Source organism: Martes martes (assembly GCF_963455335.1).
Source record: "Martes martes genome assembly, chromosome: 10".
Classification (NCBI taxonomy): Eukaryota; Metazoa; Chordata; class Mammalia; order Carnivora; family Mustelidae; genus Martes; species Martes martes.
In genome coordinates, this window is record NC_137898.1 from 896,209 (window position 1) to 914,700 (window position 18,492).

General features: G+C 68.9%; 1 protein-coding gene across 4 annotated transcripts in view; it reads left to right on the plus strand.

Annotated features, from left to right (window-relative positions):
- The window catches only part of BRSK2 (BR serine/threonine kinase 2), a gene marked incomplete at both ends in the record, with an annotated part of 57,268 nt that extends 42,011 nt beyond the window's left edge, over positions 1–15,257 (plus strand). The window contains 12 exons of one of the 4 annotated variants that reach the window (XM_080817618.1): positions 291–455; positions 563–660; positions 740–890; positions 2,785–2,850; positions 4,702–4,762; positions 5,524–5,731; positions 6,336–6,384; positions 9,768–9,891; positions 11,049–11,229; positions 11,301–11,390; positions 13,904–13,951; positions 15,034–15,257. In XM_080817618.1, coding sequence (XP_080673744.1) covers positions 291–455; positions 563–660; positions 740–890; positions 2,785–2,850; positions 4,702–4,762; positions 5,524–5,731; positions 6,336–6,384; positions 9,768–9,891; positions 11,049–11,229; positions 11,301–11,390; positions 13,904–13,951; positions 15,034–15,257 — 1,465 coding nt within the window. Of the gene's footprint in view, positions 1–290; positions 456–562; positions 661–739; positions 891–2,784; positions 2,851–4,701; positions 4,763–5,523; positions 5,732–6,335; positions 6,385–9,767; positions 9,892–11,048; positions 11,230–11,300; positions 11,391–11,567; positions 11,654–13,903; positions 13,952–15,033 lie in introns of those variants that run through there. The other 3 variants (XM_080817619.1, XM_080817620.1, XM_080817621.1) reach the window with 3 other exon arrangements.
- Between the last annotated feature and the right edge of the window lie 3,235 nt (positions 15,258–18,492).

Sequence of the window (18,492 nt, forward strand, 5' to 3'; positions counted from 1 at the left end):
ACCCGTCACCGTGGCCTAGAGGGCCTGCTAGGGAAGGCGGGGGGTGACCCAGCCCAGCGCAGGCCTGGCCCTGGCCGCAGCCGCTCCTGGCTCTCCAGGGCCCCGGGCCGGCCTGCGCTGGGCTCGGGCAGGACGCAGGAGGCGAGCAGGGGCTGGGCCCAGGGAGACCAGCGAGACTCGGGGCCCAGGAAGGGGTGGCCCCCGCCCTCCCGGCACCTCGGGGTGGGGGCGGGGGAGGCCCAGGCTGCGGCAGGGGTGGGGAGTGACCCCGCGGCGCCTGTCGTCCACAGAGGGGGCAAGAACGAGCCGGAGCCGGAGCAGCCCATCCCCCGCAAGGTGCAGATCCGCTCACTGCCCAGCCTGGAGGACATCGACCCCGACGTGCTGGACAGCATGCACTCGCTGGGCTGCTTCCGGGACCGCAACAAGCTTCTGCAGGACCTGCTGTCCGAGGAGTACGTCGGCGGGGGCTGCGGCCTGGCCTGGGGCGGCGAGGCCGCGGGGCGGGACCCCCTCCGGGAACGGACTTGCCAATCCCTCTCGCTGCCTCCCCCCACTGCAGGGAGAACCAGGAGAAGATGATTTATTTCCTTCTCCTGGACCGGAAAGAAAGGTACCCGAGCCACGAGGACGAGGACCTGCCCCCCAGAAATGAAATAGGTACACGGTGGCAGGGTGGTCTGGCCCCATGCTGCCCCTCCCAGGCCCAGGCTGGGCCCTGACCCCTGTCTGCACATAGACCCTCCCCGGAAGCGTGTGGACTCCCCGATGCTGAACCGGCACGGCAAGCGGCGGCCTGAACGCAAGTCCATGGAGGTGCTCAGCGTGACGGACGGCGGCTCCCCGGTGCCCGCGCGGAGGGCCATCGAGATGGCCCAGCATGGCCAGAGGTGCGTGCCTTCCAGGAGCTTCTAGTGCTCTGCCTCCTGGTGGCCTGGCCTGGCCGGCGTTGGCACTCCTCGCGGGCTGTGCTGGGCCTGGCGTGGCTCATCTCTGCCCCCCCGGCCCTGGGGCTGCGCTAAGGCCACCGGGTGGGGCCCGACGACGCGGCCCGACGACGCTGTGCCGGGCTGCTCGGGCTGGACTGGACTGAGCCGAACTTGGCTGGGCTGGACTGGGCAGAGTGAGCTGAGCTGGGCTGGCCTGCACTGAGCCGGACTGGGCCGGGCTGGGCTGAGCCGGACTGGGCTACACTCACCTGGTCTGGGCTGGGCTGAGCCGGACTGGGCTGGATTGGACTGAGCTGGACCAGGGTGGGCTGGACTGAGCTGGTATGGGCTAGACTGGGCCGGGCTGAGCGGGGCTGAACTGGACTGGGCTGGCCTGAGCTGGACTGAGTGGGGCTGGGCTAGCCTGGGCTGCGGTGGACTGAGCTGAGCTGGGCTGGGCTGAACTGAGCTAGACTGGGATGGACTGGGTTGGGCTGAGCTGGGCTGGACTGGGCTTTGCTCTGTTGGCCTGGGTTGTACGGGGCTGGTTGGGCTGGACTGGAGTGGACTGGACTTGGCTACGGTGGGGTCAGGCCATGTTCAGAGCCACCCGGAAGGCCTGTCCCCACGTGACGCTGGCCCCGTGTTTGGGTCCCCTGTGGTGTCGGGGTCAAGGACAAGGAAGGAGCCTGGACACCAGCAGGTCTGGGCTGTGCCAGCAGCGCCCCCTGGAGGAAGGAAGGGTGTCCTGGTCCTGCAGAGCCTCGGCTCATTCTGGCTGGCCAGGCGGGGCCCTTGGCCAGTCCTCATCCTGGCCCTGGGCAGGGCCTGCGCGGGGAGGGGCCCAGTGTTCCTGTCTAGGTGGGGGTTTTCGCCATAGCCCTGGGACATGGAGACCCAGCTGTGGGGGTCCCAGCTCTGAGACTGCCCCTGGTCAGCTCGGGGCTGAGCGCTGGGGACAGCCAGGCCTGGCAAAAGGTATTTGCCAGGAAACGGCCACCATCGGGATAAAACTGGGCTGGTGGTTCTCAGCTCCCTCGGTGGTCCCAAGCCTCCCCTGGGGAAACAGGGTGGCTCCAGACCACCACGGCCCCTGCCCATGGGATCTGGCACTGGAGGGGCTGGTGAGGGTGGTGGGGAAAAAGGTCTCTGCTAGCTGAGCCGCTGCCCTGACTGTGCCTCGTGTCCTGCCTGTTGTGGGCGCCCTGGTCCCCAGCAGGCCCCCAGGGTGAGAGGCTGCCTCTCCCCAGCCCACATTTCCTGAGCCTCGCCCCTGCTCTCCCGGTCGACCTCCCAGTGTGACTGAGTGCCAACACGGGGCCCACCGCATCCGGGCCACCCCATGTCCCTCCCTCCTTGCCCACCTAGAGCAGGGGCCGGGCACGGGAGGCCACCAAGCCCAGTGTCCTGCTCTGCCTTCCGGGCCTGGCTGCCTTGGGGCTGGAGGAGCTGGGACAGGGTCAGCTGTGGACCATCCTGGTGGTCCCTGGCGAGTCCCTTCCTCCCAGCTCCCCCCGCCCACCCCTGCCCCTCCAGGCCCTGCTTCTTCTTCTGGCTTGGCCACTTGGCCCTGGGCCACAGCGAGCCACTGGCTGGGGCTGGACGGGTCCTCGGGCTGGTGGTGGGTGCTGGGCACCTCCAAGGCCTGGCCAGGCCCCCGCCAGCAGGTCACCAGGGTGGGGTGCGCTGTGGCCCCGGCCCTCTCCTGCCCGACCTCCCCTTGTGCCCGCGTGCCTGGCCTTGGGCCAGGTAGGCCATGCCCAGCTCGTGTGGGGCTTCGCGGAGGTCCAGCCTCCCGGGCCGCCGGGTGGGGCTGCGTCAGTAACTCTGTTTTCTCGCTTTGTTCCTGCTGTAGTAAAGCAGTGTTCAGTAAAAGCCTGGATATCGCTGAAGCCCACCCCCAATTCAGCAAAGAAGACAGGTATACACCCTGCCCGCCCATCCCCCACCCCCCAGCCCCAAGGACGATGCTGGGCCTGGTGGCAGGGCCGGGCCTGAGGCCCTGAGGAGGCGTGGGCTGCTGGGGCAAGGCCAGTGGCCAGCCTGACCGGGTGGGGAGACCCATTGCGCTCTCCCTGCCCGGGGACCCCCGAGTGTCTGCGGGCTGCGAGGCCTCTTCGGCGTGGCCCTGCTTCCCCTCCCCTGCCCCACGCCGTGCTGCCCACGGGGGTCAGAGCGGCCGCGGCCGACCAGGGCCGCGGCAGGCTCCCCAGGAGGTGGCAGGAGGCATGACAGTCTCTTGGGTCTCTGCATGGGGCCCGGCGTTCCTGAGCCCCCCAGCCCTGTCCCTGCAGGGCCTGCTGCCCGTGGGCGACGGTGGTTGGGCCTCACATGTTCTCCCCCCGCCTGCTCCCGTACCTCTCCGTGCCCCTGCCTGCTCCCTGCTGGCCTCTCGCCGCCCACCTGCCCTGGCTGCTCTGCGCGCGGGCCCCCTCCTTTCTGTCGCAGGCAGGTGCGGCCTGGTCAGACAGGACAGTGTGGAGGCGGCTCCCCACCCCCCCTTTCCACTGCTGCTTTTCTGGTTTCCTTGTGCCAAGTGACGAGCGCATGGCTGGCTCAGTAGCAGGCGGGCCCCGGGTGCTGGGCCCTGCTCTTGGCGGCTGCCCGGCTGGCCTGTGGGTGGGCAGCAGCCGGGACCGATGGCCCCCACTCCCTTCCGGCATCTGGAAGCTTCGGACCCGGGCCTGGCTCTGGGCACTGCCCTGGCTGTGGGCAGGCTGGGCTGGGGGCTGGGAACAAGGTCAGCGCCGCACCCTGGCTCCGCGGCTGTGTTAGGTGGTGAAGCTCGAGGGTCCCTGCCACGGGGCCCCGGCACGCAGATGCCGGGGCCCTGGTCGGAGCGGGCTCAGCTCCTCCCTGAGGCCCGGGGCCGGGGCCGGGGTGGGAGTGGGCGGGCGGGGGCCCTCTTGGGGGCGGCTGTCTTCACTCTTCCTCTGCTCTCCTGTGGCTGCCTTGCCCCCCCGCCCCCACCCCATTTCCTTCCTCGAAGGGTGGCAGGTGCCAGCACCCAGGGCTGAGCGAGCATGGTGTGCCCTTCCTGAGGCCGTGTGGCACGGTGGAGTGAGGCTCCCGCCTCGCAGGGTGCCTGGTTCCTGCCCCGCCAGGTCTGCGGGCCCAGTGGGGCCAGTGGTGGACCAGGCTCGCGGTCCCAGCCAGGGCTCACCCCAGCCTGGCCTTGCCCCAGCCCTCGGGGTGCCAGTGAGGAGAGGGCTATGGGCTGGCGTGCTGTGGGCAGCTCTGGGCCGGGCAGGTGGGCCGTGGGCATGGAGGACTGGGTCAGTGCCCACTTGGTGGCCCACACGCTAGGATGGGAGACTCTGTCGAGCACAGGACTCGGGGCCTGTGACAATTCAGCTTTGGGGGTTCTGGCCGGGCTCAGAGCACCAGGGTCTGGAGAGCGGACCTGACACAGGTGCTGGACGCAGCTCCCAGGAAGCACCCGTCTCCCCTCGTCCCTCTGTCCATCCAAGCCCCTGACACACCCTTGCTGAGGGCTCCCTGGTGCCATCCCGGGCCTGGGCCTCTCGCCTGGAGGAGAAGAGCCTGAGACGGGCATCCAGCCACCCCACCGGGCTCTGACGGGGCCCTCCCTGGTCCTGGGAGAGGCGGGGTGGGGACAGCAGGACAGCCCTGCGTGTGGCCAGGTGTGCGCAGGCCAGGGCGGCCTCAAGGCTCTCGGCCGGGGCTCCCGGCCTCTCGGAGGGTCGGCCCGGGGGAGAGAAGCCGGGAGCCGCGGCCCCCCCGGCTGACCTGCCCGCACTGGTGTCCGCAGGTCCAGGTCCATCAGCGGCGCTTCCTCGGGCCTGTCCACCAGCCCGCTGAGCAGCCCCCGGGTGAGCCCCCGCCCCGCCCCCTGGCTCCCAGAGGCCCCGCGTGCACCGGCGGGGGGGGCAGGGAGGCTCCCAGAGCCCGGGCTGGGCCGTGCCCCCCCCCCCCCTGCTGCCGGGCCCGCGTGGCTGCTTCTGCTGTGGCTAACTGCACGTTCTTCTGTTTTGTTTGTTTGTTTTCTTGTCTGTTATTCGTTTTCTTTTACGGCAAATGCTCCCACTCCCCACGCCCGCCTGTCCCCGCTGGTCCTGCCTTGGGGTCCTGCTTGAACGTTTCTTTCGGGTCCTCCTGGTGCTGTGTGTGTGCATGCGGTGGGGGGGGGGATGGCGGGCGCTCGCATGGCGGACCCTCGGGGACCCTCGCGCTCTGCCCCCTGCCCTCCACACCCACCCTGTAGCCTGTTAGAAAGTTTGCCCTGCCCCCCCCACCCCCCGAGAGCCCCTTCGTGGCCTGCCCCCTGGCCACCTCCGCGGAGCCGGAAGCTTGCCGGAGCGCCTCTCGGCCCGGACACGTCCTCCCTCCACAGGCCGCCTCGCGGCCCAACCCCAAGACCCAGACCTTGCCGAGCAAGGCCAAGCTGACCGACAAGCCGCTGCAGGGCACCAAGTCCAACCCGCTCCCGGCCGGCACCCAGGCCCGACCCCCTGTCCCGGGGGGCCTAGGCCCCCAGCTCGCCCTGCCCCCGGGCCCGCCGACCGTGCCGGCTTCTACCCGGCTCCCGGCCGCAGGGACTGAACCAAACACCAAATCTGTCCCCACCATACAGGTGACCCCTCACCCCTCTCCAAGGGGTAGTCCCCTCCCCACCCCTAAGGGGACGCCCGTGCATACGCCCAAGGAGAGCCCGGCAGGCACGCCGAACCCCACGCCCCCGTCCAGCCCCAGCGTCGGAGGGGTGCCCTGGAGGACGCGGCTCAACTCCATCAAGAACAGCTTCCTGGGGTCGCCTCGTTTCCACCGCCGGAAACTGCAGGGTCAGTGGAGGGACTAGGGGTGGCCGCTCTGTGCTGGGCCGCGGGCAGCAGTCTGTGTCCTCTAGGCCGGCACAGGCCCAGGCGGGGCCTCCAGATGGCTGCTCGCTCCCAGGCCTGCCCGCTGCGCATCGGGGGCCTGGTGGCTGTGCCGTTGGGGCCCCTCCCAGCTCCTGGGCTTCTCTTCAGCCCAGTGGTCACTTGAGGCCAGGCTCCTTGAGCCCTGGGAGGACAGCCAGATGACAGGCGGTGGGGGTGGGGGCCGTCCGCAAGCCTGTGGGACGGGGTTGCGGGGGGCAGCCCGTTGCTGAGTGCCAGGTGTCGAGGCTCAGCGGGTACTGCCAGGCCATCCGAGCCTGCAGCATAGCCGAGGGGTGGGCATGGGGGACCAGTGCCATCTGTCGGGGGACAGCAGGGCCAGCTGGAGGCCAGAGCAGGCCTGGCCTGATCATAGCACCAGAGGCTGGGACAGCCCCATGGCCTTAGGCTCTGGCAGGGGCAGGAGCCCGTGGGCTGGCTTGTGGGACCACAGTCACAGTGTTGGGTGGGGGGAGGCGACAAGGGCAGGGCAGGGTGGTCATGTCTTTTGTCCTTCCCATGTGCACAGTTCCGACACCCGAGGAGATGTCCAACCTGACCCCAGAGTCGTCTCCAGAGTAAGTGGCTGCTGCCCAAGCTTGAGGGGGAGCCCCTGGCCTCCATCCCGGTGCCCAGACACTGAGGGGGTGGGGTGCTGTGCTGGAGCCTCCCACAGGGCAGGCAGGGGGCCCTCAAGGGCTGCAGGGCGAAGCACCCCAGCCCCTCCGGGTCCTCTCCCCTCTCTCCCTGTGCCCCTGGGCTTGCCCAGGTCCCCCCTCTACCTCCCGCCTGGGACGCCTCCTCTCCGGCACCCACAGCTCCGTCTCAGACACCCGGAATGCCAGGTTAGGGAGCAGGACCCGTAGCGTGGAGGGGGCCGGCAGGAGGCAAGGGACGGCACAGCCATGCCTCGGCGGGGCTGGGGCTTGCCCGCTGAAGGCTCCGGCCTGCACGCTGCGGGAGGCGTGTGGACCAGAACCCGCGCCTCATGGCGGAGGTGCTCACCCTGCTCTGGACACGGGCTCAGCCCCAGTACGGGGAGCCCGAGGAGGACCAGCCTGTGGGGTTTGCAGCCGGGCAGCCTCCAAGGAGGCCTGTGCTGGGCAGAACGGGGGTGGAACAATAGCCAGAAACTTGGGGGCTCACGGGGACGGAGCGTCTCAAGGTGAAAACTTGGCGCCGGCCTAAGAGGACGAGTGGACTGGCCTGGCGGGAGCTCGCGTCCAGGGGAGGGTGGTGTCGTTCAAGGCCGGGAGCAGACCAGGCCCTCTGTGGACCTTCGCCAAGAGGAAGGAGCCGCCCGTGGGAGGCGGTGGGCACGCAGAGCCGCAGCTCAGCACATAGCCGGTCCGGACCGGGCGGACTCCCTGGAGCGGCCTCGGTCCTGCAGCCCCGGGAAGGCGGCGCGCACAGGAACCGTGCAGCGGGGGCGGGGCCGGGCTGGCGAGGGGCACAGGCAGCCTCCCCAGGGACCACAGTCTCGTCACCAAGCGGAAGTGCCACCACGTGGCTTGCTCTGCATGCGGCCTGGGGACGCGGGCTGACGCCGGGGCCGCAGCGTGTGGGGGTTAGGGATCCCATCCCACCGTTAGTGCCCCTCGGCCAAAACGTCCTGCTGTTGTCACGGCACTCGCAGACACACTTGTGACGGGATTGTTGGGCGTTTGGGCTGGTTAGACCCCAAGGCACCTGATGCCGAGTAGGTGGCCCGCAGCGTCCCCTCCTTCCCGTCCTCCTGTCCCTCTGGAAGCCTCACCGCCCCCACCCCCAGGGGTCCTGGCCAGCGCCCACCGCCCGGCAGGTGTGGCTGATGGGACAGAGCAGGCGCGCGGCGGCCCCAGAGGCCCGTGCAGCTGCTGCCTCGGCACCGCCTCCCGTGGAGGACGCACTCGCCCGCGGCGTGTCAGGGTCCGCAGGGAGGCTCCCTGGGCCGCGCGTGTGCATGGGTGTGCAGGTCTGGGGGCCGGCAGGTCTGAGCCCACGGATTCAGCAGGCGCAGGTTCTGGTTTGGGTAATGTCACAGCCCTGAGTGTGACGTGTGCAGGTGGGGAATTCACGCTCTGGCGTTGAGCAGAACTTGGGGAAGCGGCCGCCTTTGCTCCGGAGGCCTTCACCTGCTGGGACGAGGCCCACCACGCCAGGGAGATGCTTTACTCGGAGATGCCCAGCGGCTGCCTGGATGGCCCGGCCCGCACTGAAGTTGGTCGGCACTGCCTCTCCGGCTCCTCCTTCTTCCCGGCATGGGACTGCCTATTACGCCAGGTGCCAGACTGCCAGCTCCCACACCGCAAACAAGTCGTGTTTTTGGTGCCGTTCTTTGTCAAGGGAGGAGAAGCAGAAACCCCGTATGCGGGTCCCAGAACTGCCCCTCTGCGTACTTGCTGGGCTGCAGGTGCTAGGGCACGGCGGGGAGCAGCCGGACCCAGAGTGGACAGTGGGCAGGATGGCAGGATGTGGGGAAGGAGGCAGAAGTGGCTGGTGACCAGGAGGTCCGGCAGGACATGCCTGCCCGTCGTCCCCTCTGCGCTGTTGTTGGGCCGGGATCCCTGGGCCGAGCAGAGGCCAGCTGTGGAACCGGGCACGGAAAGGGAAATCACGTGCTTGGGAAAGCCACCGAGAGGTGCCGGAGAATCTGCCCTTACGGCTCCCCCTGCCAGTGCTGATGCCCATGCCGGGGCAAGATGCTGGGCCGCGGCCCTGCCTGTGCCTTGTGGGCCGAATGGGTGTGTTCCATCGGTGGAGCCGCGAGACGGCAGTCAGGACACGTTGGCAGACCTGGCACCTGGCAGACGGCACTAGGCTCAGCAGCTCTGACACATGATCCACGTCTCGGGTTCTGTGGGTCAGGCCCTGGGCTGGCCCAGCGGGGCCCTCCGCCTTACGGAGTCCATGGACTATGATCACCTCCAGGCTCAGCTGGGTCAGGACCTGTGGCCAAGCTCCTGTAGTCGTCGTCGTCGGGATTCAGGGCCTGTCGGCTTCTGGACCAAGGGCCTCTCCATCACCATGCAGTGGAGACCTGCTAGCAAGCAGGAGACGTGGCCTTGAGTGCCGTGTTCTTGGAGGTGACATCTGTCACTCATTCTGCTTAGAAGAAAGTCCTGGCCTGTCTCCGCCTCAGGGAGGGGTGTGCAGGATCACGGGGCCAGCTGCGGGTACCCATGCTAGTGTGCACGGCAGTGGGGGGTTGCAGACAGCGCAGGTCAGAGGCAGATGCTGGACAGAGTAACAAGGCCGGACAGGAGACAGGGCAGCAAGGGAAGCCCTGAGCACCCGTGAGGGAGGGGCTGCGTGCAGGAGGGTATACCGCTGACCCGCCCAGCACAGCACTAGGCTTTGGAACAGCCTTTGTGTCCCAGACTGACCTGGGCTGGGTGGCAGGCAGCTGAGCAGCCCCTGGTCCTCGAGGACGGGGTGGCCGGGGGGAGCTGAGGCTGTCCCACCAGATGGGAGGGGCACATAGCATCCTGAGCCCTCAGGCCCCACTGTCCATGCAGGGTCTCTCCTGTCCACTTGTCCTTATGGGTGCAGAGCTCCCCTACCAGCCCCGACCTCATACCCTGGCCTCCCGCATTGCCCCCGCCCCCCATGCAGTCCCAGGGCCAGGGGGCACCCTCTTCCAGGTGGCTGCAGGACTGCTGCAAACTGCCCCCAAACTTGGTGGCTGAAACAGAGAGGAGCAGGACTGGGTGTCAGGGTGTGCTCTGCTGTCCTTTCTGGTGGGTTCTGGTGGGCACTGCCCAGGCCCAGGCAGGCCTGGGGGTATGGGGCCAGGCCGAGACCGTGGGATTAGCATTAGGGCTGTAGGGCCAGGGTGGGAGGAGTCGAGGGCCAGGGTGGGAGGAGTCGGGGGCCAGGGCAGGAGTTGGGGCAGTAAGCTGGCCCTGCCCGGGAGGTTTGGCTGACAGCACACCCTGATGCGAGCCGCCCTCTGCCCCCCCCCCCCCCCCCCCCCGCCCAGGCTCGCCAAGAAGTCCTGGTTCGGGAACTTTATCAACCTGGAGAAGGAGGAGCAGATCTTCGTGGTCATCAAGGACAAAGCCCTGAGCTCCATCAAAGCAGACATCGTTCACGCCTTCCTGTCGGTGAGCCTCTCGCCCGGCTGGGGACACACGTCCCACACTGACACTGGCTGGAGCCAGACGGTCGCTGGATGGGCCCCGGGCCAGGGAGGGAGGCCGGCTGTCATCGTGAGCAGCCTTGGCTTTGGGAGCACCAGGGACGGGGACAAGTGCGGGGGTGGGGTGGGGACAGCTCACTGAGACAGGGAGTAGAGCACAGGCGGCTCACGGGGCCGGGGACCCGGGGCCTGGACGCAGAGGGACCTCTGCCGAGTCTGTCCCAAGGGCCGGTCTCCGCTCCCATGCATGCTCCCCCACCCCCCACAGACTGCTGCCTCCTAGAGCCCTTCTGGCTCCACTGAGGCCTGGCGGCTCCCTGAGGCCGAGCTGTGCTCAGGCCCTGGGGGTGCTCCATTCGTGTGTGTGTGTGTGTGTGTGTGTGTGTGTGTGAGAGAGAGAGAGAGAGAGACCCTGAGCGCAAGGAACAGAAAACCCTGAAGGTCCGCTTCCAGCATCCTGTCAGGGGGCCTGGCCCGGGGGGGTCCCCCGGGGATCACAATCCCCACCCCCCTCCCGGGATGGGACCTGCCACGGGTTTCTTCAGCCTGGTGTGGCCTCAGCCCAGGTTCCCCAAGGGCCGGGGGCCCACCTGCCATGGCGGCCTGCTCGCCTCCATAGGGCCCCTGGTCTGGGCCTCCCTCTCCATCTGCTCCTGCGAGACCCTCCCTGGTTCAGCCTCCCGGCGTGGACTGGGCCTTCCAACCGCGAGGCCAGCACGGCACTCCTGGGCTGCAGAGCCCTGGCCTGGGGTGACCCCTCCAGGGCCAGACGGCCTCCTGACTTGGTTTCAAGGGCGTTTCCCCTGGCTGCTCATATGCCAAGTGTTCAGGGGCCTCTCTGCCCATCCTGGGAGCGGCCCCTTTCCCGAGCCCAGAGAGCAGCGGGTGCCATCCTCGGCAATGGCCGTGGGGCCCCTGCCTCGGAGGCCATCACGCTGGTCCCGGCTGCTGCTTCGTGGGGCCTCCTCGACCCTGTCTCCCCCAGCCCTCTCCTCTTCCACTCTGCTCCCACGTCCCCAACCCGCACACAAGCTGAGAGGCAGAGGCTCCCGGCCCGGCTGCGGGGGTGCAGGGGGTGCGGGTGGGCGCACCGCACACCCATGCTGCCCTCCCGCCCCGCAGATCCCCAGTCTCAGCCACAGCGTCATCTCCCAGACGAGCTTCCGGGCGGAGTATAAGGCGACGGGGGGCCCGGCGGTGTTCCAGAAGCCGGTCAAATTCCAAGTGGACATCACCTACACCGAGGGCGGGGCGGCGCACAAGGAGAACGGCATCTACTCCGTCACATTCACGCTCCTGTCAGGTGAGCCGCGGGCCGGGGTGCGGGCTCCGGGCACCAGCCCTGTCCTGGCCGTGACCCCCTGTTTCCCCCAGGCCCCAGCCGCCGCTTCAAGAGGGTCGTGGAGACCATTCAGACCCAGTTACTGAGCACACATGACCAGCCCTCTGCCCAGCACTTGTCAGGTGAGCGGGGGCTCAGCTTGGGCCGCCCTGCGGGCTGGTGAGCAGGGGTGTGGCCCCTCTGACGTGGCCCCCCAGGGGGCAGGGCCCTCCCCGGCGCAGTGGGCCGGCCCATCTCTGCATACCCAGGGAGGTAGGGCCCAGCACACCACACTGAAAGGCACCTCTTGTCCACTGTAGAACCCCCCCCGCCAGCGCCAGGACTAAGCTGGGGTGCTGGGCTTAAGGGCCAGAAGGTGGCCACCAGCTACGAGAGTAGCCTCTGACGCTGGCAGGTAAGGTGTCTGGCCCCGCCACAGGGGCAGGGAGGGGGCTGCGGGCAGGTCCTCTGGCGAGAGCCAGACTGGCCCCCAGAAGGGCACCCCGTGCCCGCTCACACATGCAGCGGCCACTCCCGGGCCTGGACAGGCTGCGTAGGGCCCAGCACCTAGGCTGAGCGGCCAGACACAAGCAGCCTGGCCCCGGGCCGGTGAGAGCAGGCTCCAGAGAGCAGTGGCCGAGGTCTTGCCTGGGAGTCTGCCACCCTCGGGGACCCCCAGTGGTACCCTGCGAGGCTGTGGGCCCAGCGCCCACGCTGGCTGACACACGGCGGGGCTGCCTGCTGCCTGCCTTCCCGGTGACAGGCTTGTGATTGGCCATGAGTTCCCAAAGGAGGGGCTCCCCAGCTGGGCCTACAGGGGGTCACACAGGGAAAGGGTCGGCCCAGGCCTGGACGTGCTGGGGGTCCGAGGGCCCAAGAGGGCCCACACCGCTCAGCATCTGGCGGGGAGTGGGCCACGTGCCCACTGTGGGTGGGGGTGGGTGAGCCCGTGCCTGGGCAGGGCGGGCACGTGCACGTGTCACTGTCCATTAGCAAGGCTGTGGTTGCTGTCAGGATGTTGGGAAGGCACGGCTTGCCAGGAGGCCTGTGTCAGGGTCAGGGTCTGGGGCCGGGAGCAACCCATCCAGCCCGAGCCCTGCCTCTCTGAGCATCCCCGGCAGCTGGCTGGAGCCTCAGTGGGCCCCTCCTCCAGCCTGGCCCCCCGTGTCCCCCCACCCCTGCCATCCTCATTTCATTGTGTGTGTTACCCTTTTCTTTCCCAACATGTGCCTCGTCACCCCATGGGCAGGTCAGGGCAGGGGTGGCCCAGCAGCCTGGCCCCGGGAGCCAGGTTGGCACTGGGGGCCGTGGGGCAGGGGCGGCTCCCTGAGCTTTGAAGGCCCCCATCTCAGAGCAGAGCAGGGGTGACAGAGGGACCCTGAGGCCAGGGAAGGACAGAGCTTGTCCGGTGAGGTGAGCAGAGGCCAGGGCCTGTCGCGCTGCCCAGCGGATGCCCGGGCCTGCAGCCACTGTCTGGGGGCCACGGTCTCTCTGCCCCTGGCTGGGCCATGGACAGTAACCTAAGAGGGGTCATTCTGCCTGTGAGCAGGAGTCCCTCGTGCCAAGTCCCAGGCGCAGCAGTGAACGAGGTGGACACCACCCTTCCCCTGGGCTCCGCCCCAGTCCTAACCCCATGCCAAAGCAGGGGCCTCTTGTTAGCCCTGTCCCTGCAAACTCCTGGGTACCCAGTCTGGGCCCCAAGCCCATCTCTTCTGCCCTCCTTCAGGGGCCTAATCCAGGGAAGCCTAATCCAGGACTCCAGCCCATGCCCTGGCCCCCTCCCCGGGCCTCCTGAGGGTCTGCTTGGACTCTGGCCTTTCCCAGCACCCTCCCCCCCACCCCTGCTCTGGGTGCTCTCGTCTGGCAAGCTCAGTCCTAGAGCCGCTGTGAGCAGGGGGCAGAAGTGGGGGCCGCTCAGCTTCCAGGGCAAGACACCTGGTGGCTGCTGCAACAGGGACAGGAGGCCGAGAGGTCACCTCCCACCCAGCGGGGGCCCCCGTGAGGGCCTTGAGGGAGGAGCCCCCAGCCTAGTCCCCCGCCAGCACTAACAGCACTAACACTCCCAGACCCAGCAGAAGGTGGGAGAGGGTCAGAGAAGGGCGACACGTGCTGAGGGCAGGTGGGAGCCGCGCAGCTGCCTGAGCCGCAGAGTGGCAGAGGGAGGACACACAGATGGCCAGAGTAGACCACAGCCAGAGCCTGGGCTTCTCGGCACCAGCACCTCTGTCTGGGGCCCAGGGGAGGACAGAGGGAATGGAGGACCAGGCAGGCCCAGGGCCCCGGGAGGCAGGGCAAGGCCTGTGTTCTGGCTCCGGGGGCAGGAGGACTTTCCTCTGCCCCGGAGAAGGCCCCCACTCAGTGTCCACATTCTGGGCGGGCCGCACCCCAGGCTCCACCCCCAGCCCGCCCCCGGCCCTGCTCTTTGTGGCCCCCTCCACCCCCGCCCTGCTCTGGGCTCCACCTGTCCCGGTGTTGCCCCTCCCTCTGGTGGGCCGGCCCCAGCAAACCCCCTACTCGGCTATGGCCCCGCCCCACGCCGGGCTCCGCCCCTCCCTGGGGGCCTGGCCAGAGGCTGAGGGCAGCGCCTGGCCAGGAGTCCAAGCGGGAAGACTTTTTCACACGTCTCCCTCCCTCCTTTCTCCATTCTGTGCTTCAGACACCACTAACTGTATGGAAATGATGACGGGGAGGCTTTCCAAATGTGGTAAGAACCCCCCACGCTCACCTGGGACCCCCCAGCCTGTCACCCCCACCTGCAGCCTGCTCCTGGCAGGGTGCTGCCCCCACCACCCTCTGGGCTATCCTGGGGTCCCTGTGTATACGCGGGGTCCAGATGTGCACACTCGTGCCCACCCAGTCCCCTGCCTCTGCCAGGAGCAGCCTCGGTCACCCACCGCCCTAGGGCAGCCACAGGCCCGGCCCTAGGATCCAGGCAGGCCAGGAAGGGACCCCAAGGCTCAGAGCAGTAAAGGCCCTCATGCCCCAGAGCTGGCAAGGGTCCTGCGTGTGGGCTCTGGCCTGGGGTCTGGGTGGACTGCAGCTCTGGAGCAGGAGGCTGGTGTAAAGCTCTCCGTGCCCTGGAAGGGGGTGATGGCGTGCGGTGCGAGGCACCGCCGCGGGGCCGCGGGAGTCAGGTCTGACAATCAGAGCAGAGCGGAGGCCGCAGGACAGTGAGAACAGGCCCACCCAGGTGGGGGCGGTTAGACCATGTCTGCCCTCTTCCTCTTGCGCTCAGGACAGTCCCTCTGGGATCGGGGCTCCCACTCTGGCTGCCTGCCCCCGGCCCTCCCACACCCAAGCCCTCCACGCCTGTCCACCCATCCGTCCATCTGTCTGTCTGCTGCTGACCTCTGTGTCCATGCGGTGCTGCCCGGGCTGGCCAGGGGCCGGGCTCCAAGCCTCCGGGGAGGAGTGTGGCGGGCGCGCTGGCTGCAGCCTCCCCGGCCCAGGGACGGCTCCCCGGCCGCACGCACGGAGCCGGCCTGGGGGCCCAGGCTCCTGCTCGGCCCTGCGGCGTGTGGGCGCGGTGGTTCCTCCGGCCGCGGGGTCCGCCGAGGGACGGGCCGGCCCGGCCCGCCCGGGGTGGGGGAGGGGAGGGGCCCGGCCCGGGGAGGGAGGCGGGGGGGGGGCCCTCCGCGCGCCCGCCCGACCCCGCCGCCCGCTCGCCCGCCCGCCCGGCCGCGCCTCGCTGGTGGGCCCGGCCCCGGCGGCGACCGCGGGTTCACGCGTGTGTTCTCTCTCCCCTCCCCCCTCTTCTGTTTCTCTCCTTCTGTTCTGTGCACCCAGGCAGCCCATTGAGTAGCTTCTTTGACGTAATTAAACAACTTTTTTCAGACGAGAAGAACGGGCAGGCGGCCCCGGCCCCCAGCACGGCCGCCAAGCGCAGTGCCCACGGCCCCCTCGGTGACGCCGCGGCCGCCGGCCCGGGCCCTGGAGGGGACGCCGCGTGCCCGCCGGCCCCGGACCCGGCCCGGACGGCGCCGCCCGCCGCCCGCCGCGAGCAGCCTTAGCCGCGTAGCCGCCGCCCCCGCCGGCCGCCCGGGGAGGAGAGGAAAGGGGGCACGGGGGCCACCGCCCGCGCCGCCGCGCCCGCGCTTTCCCTCTCCCGCTGTCTCTGTCTCTGCCTGTCTCTGACGCGGCCACTGTTTCCGCTCTGATACCAGGAACTGTCCCGAAAGCTTAACATGTCACCTCCACGAGGCCGTCCTCGGGGCTCCGCGCCGGACACCGGCTGACCGAAGGCAGCTGCCGCGGACCCGCCCTCCCTCGTCTCCTGCCGCCGCCGCCGCCCCGCCCCCGCGGCGAGGCCCCGCCCCCTCCGCGCGCCGGGCCCGCCCCCGCGGCGAGGCCCCGCCCCCCTCCGCGCGCCGGCCGGCGTGGCGGCTCCGCCCGGGCTCGGCTCCGGCCCCGCGGGGGGACCCCCTCCCCCCGCCCCCTCCGCCGCGCCGCAGGCCCAGGCCGGCGTCCGGGGCCGGGCCGCGGCGGGCCGAGTCGGCCGGCCAGCCCGCCCGCGTCCGCCCCCCCACCCCCCGCCCGGCCGCCGCCCCTCCCGCCGCTCGCTCGCGTCCGCCGCCCCCGCCCCCCCGCTCGCCTGGGGCTGCCGCGTGCGCTCGCGCTTGGCGACCCTTCCCGGCCCGGGTGGACACGGACCCTGGAGGCCCCGGGGCCGCCTGCCTGCGCCAGGGCCGGCCGAGGCCAGTATTATTTATTTGCTGCGTTAACTTATTGAGTCCCTTACTGCTCCGTTCAGGGAAGGGGCGGCGGCCGTCGGTCTGTCTGCGTGTCTGGGGCGGGGTGGGGGCCGCGGCGCCCGGAGGCTGGAGCCGGCGGAGCGCCGGGGGCAGGCCGGCGGGGGCAGCGCCCGCGAGCTACTGTAAACTTTAAAGAATTCCTGCAAGATATTTTTATAAACTTTTTTTTCTTGGTTGTTTTTGGAAAAGGGTGTGGGGGTGGGGGGAGCCGCTGGGGCAGGGCCAGGTTTTGTGTTCGGGTCTTTCTATATACATGCACACATATATATTTAAGGAAGGCCGCGGTTCGCTCTGTCCCGGTTCTGTCCCGGCCCGGGCCCCGCGCAGAAACGACTCCAGCGCCACGGGGGCCGGGGGCGCCGCCGGGGAGCGGGATGGCACCGCCCAGGGGCGCGCGCCCGGCACAGGCTGGGGACCCTCTGGGTTTTGTGGCTGAGAGTGCGGGTAGCAGGACGGCCCTGAGCTGGCTCCCACACACAGGACAGCAGAGGCACCGCAGGGTTTTTTTTTACTAAAATGACAAAAAGTTAAAAAAAAAAAGGAACAAGTAAAAGAAAGTTAGCGGCACTCTCCGCAGTTGTGTGTTCTCTGTACCCAGCGAGGTGGTGGGATGCGGCCGCCTCGCTTCGTCCTGCCCCAGCTCCTGCTGCTTTGTGTTGGCGGGCCCGGTCCCTGCAGGCCGGCGCCGCCCCGCGAGTCGCGAGCGCCCGGACGCCCGGATGCCCTCGGGAGGCGCGGGGCCGACCGGGGCGGCGGGCAGCTTCCGGTTGCATGCCTTTGCGGTAACGAGTCCACTTTGCTTTTGGCGTCTCCTCTGCCTCCCTCCCCGCCCCGCCTCCCCCCTGTGGACCGCTTTTAACGCTTCTGTTACGCCGACCCCCGCCGCAGGCTGCGATCTCGGTACACAGACAGTCACACACCCACAGCAGCATAAGCCGCGGTCCAAGCGGGAGGGGCTTCTCCAGAGACAGAAGACACCGAAAGCAATACCTCTTGCCAGCCTTCCTCTTTTGTACTCGGGACACACGCAGACGTCACGGAAACGGACAAGCCCCACCCAGTGTATCCCTGTCAAATAACTGTGAGCACCCTTAGTTCAAGAACAATAAATTCCTTCAGTACAAACACCCGACGCCAGTCTCCGTCCAGGCGGGTGGGGCCGGGATGTGGGACGAACGGGACCAGCTCTTGTCCCCAACACACACTCCTCTGGGCTCTGCCGGGTGTGGATGACGCTTGACGCCACCTTCTGCCCCGGATGAAGAGGACAGACCCCCGTGCAGGGTCAGGGGTCTGCCTCCAGACGAGTAGGGCTCGTGGGCCGGGCTGGAGGCAGGGAAGGCCCCCGGGGAGGGGGCACAGGGAGGCACGGCCCTGCATGGCCCTGCCCGCCCCTGCGCGTCTGCTGCCATCCCCCACGGACCTCCTGGGGTCAGCTGGCATCTAGAGAATGAACCTTCCTCCTGCCCTTGCTCGCTGAGGCAGATGGGGGCTGTGACGCAGCCCTGGAGGTGACAGGCCCGAGAATCTGGGCCGGCCTCTTCCACAGAGGGGAAAGGTCCCAGCCGTGCCCACCGTGCCCGCCAGCCACGTAGGCAGCACAACCGTGCCCTGACCAGCCGCTCCTCCGCCGCCGCAGCATGAAGGACAAGTCCAGACCCCCAGGAGCCCCAGGGCCACCCAGCCCCACGTCACACAGGAGCACCTGGGAGTCCGCCTACCACACGGCCGTGAGGATGGGCGAGCAGCGGCAAACCCCGCCACCCGCCTCCCTCACAGGCCGTTTCCCCGTGCGCGAAGGCGACCAGGCCCAGCGTGGCCACTGGGCTTGGCAGTAGGGCCTGACTGCACCCGGCTGTCTGTCCAGAGCAGGGTCCTGCCACCACAGCGCTGATAGGTGGGGCTGAATGGCTCTCTGGGGCAGGGGCCGACCTGCGCCCTGTAGGGCATCAGCAGCATCTCTGCGCACTGCCCAACTAGATGACCATAGCGCCCCCAGCCCTACGCGACTATTCCCGATGTTGCCCTGTGTCCCTGGTGGACAGAACCCTCCCTAGAGTCCACACTCTTACCTCCTGTGTCGTCTTGCTGGAGGACAGTGCTGCCTGGACTCACACTAAGCTTGGCAGCTCGGTGGCAACGGCAGCAGCAGCCTCCAGCTCTGCTCCGGCCCAGGACGGAGGAAGAGTCTGGGGACGTGGAACTGGGTGGGCTTCTCCAGGGCCGGCTGTAGAGCAGCCCTCTGCTTCTGAGGGGGTGGGCGCGCAGAGGTACTGCAGAGGGCAGAGGGGATGGGATCCACTGCAGTCCCTGAACCGTGCGGTGCCCTGTGAGCTGGAGGAGGGGAGCTGGTGGCCTGGTCACAGAGCCGCTGGGGTCCTGGCCGCTGGCCGCGGGAGAGGTCTCCCTGACCAGTGGTTGTGCATCTGCGTCTGACCACTGACCTCACCTTCTGCTGCTCGGCCTTCTACAAACACTGGCAACGTGTCAGCCT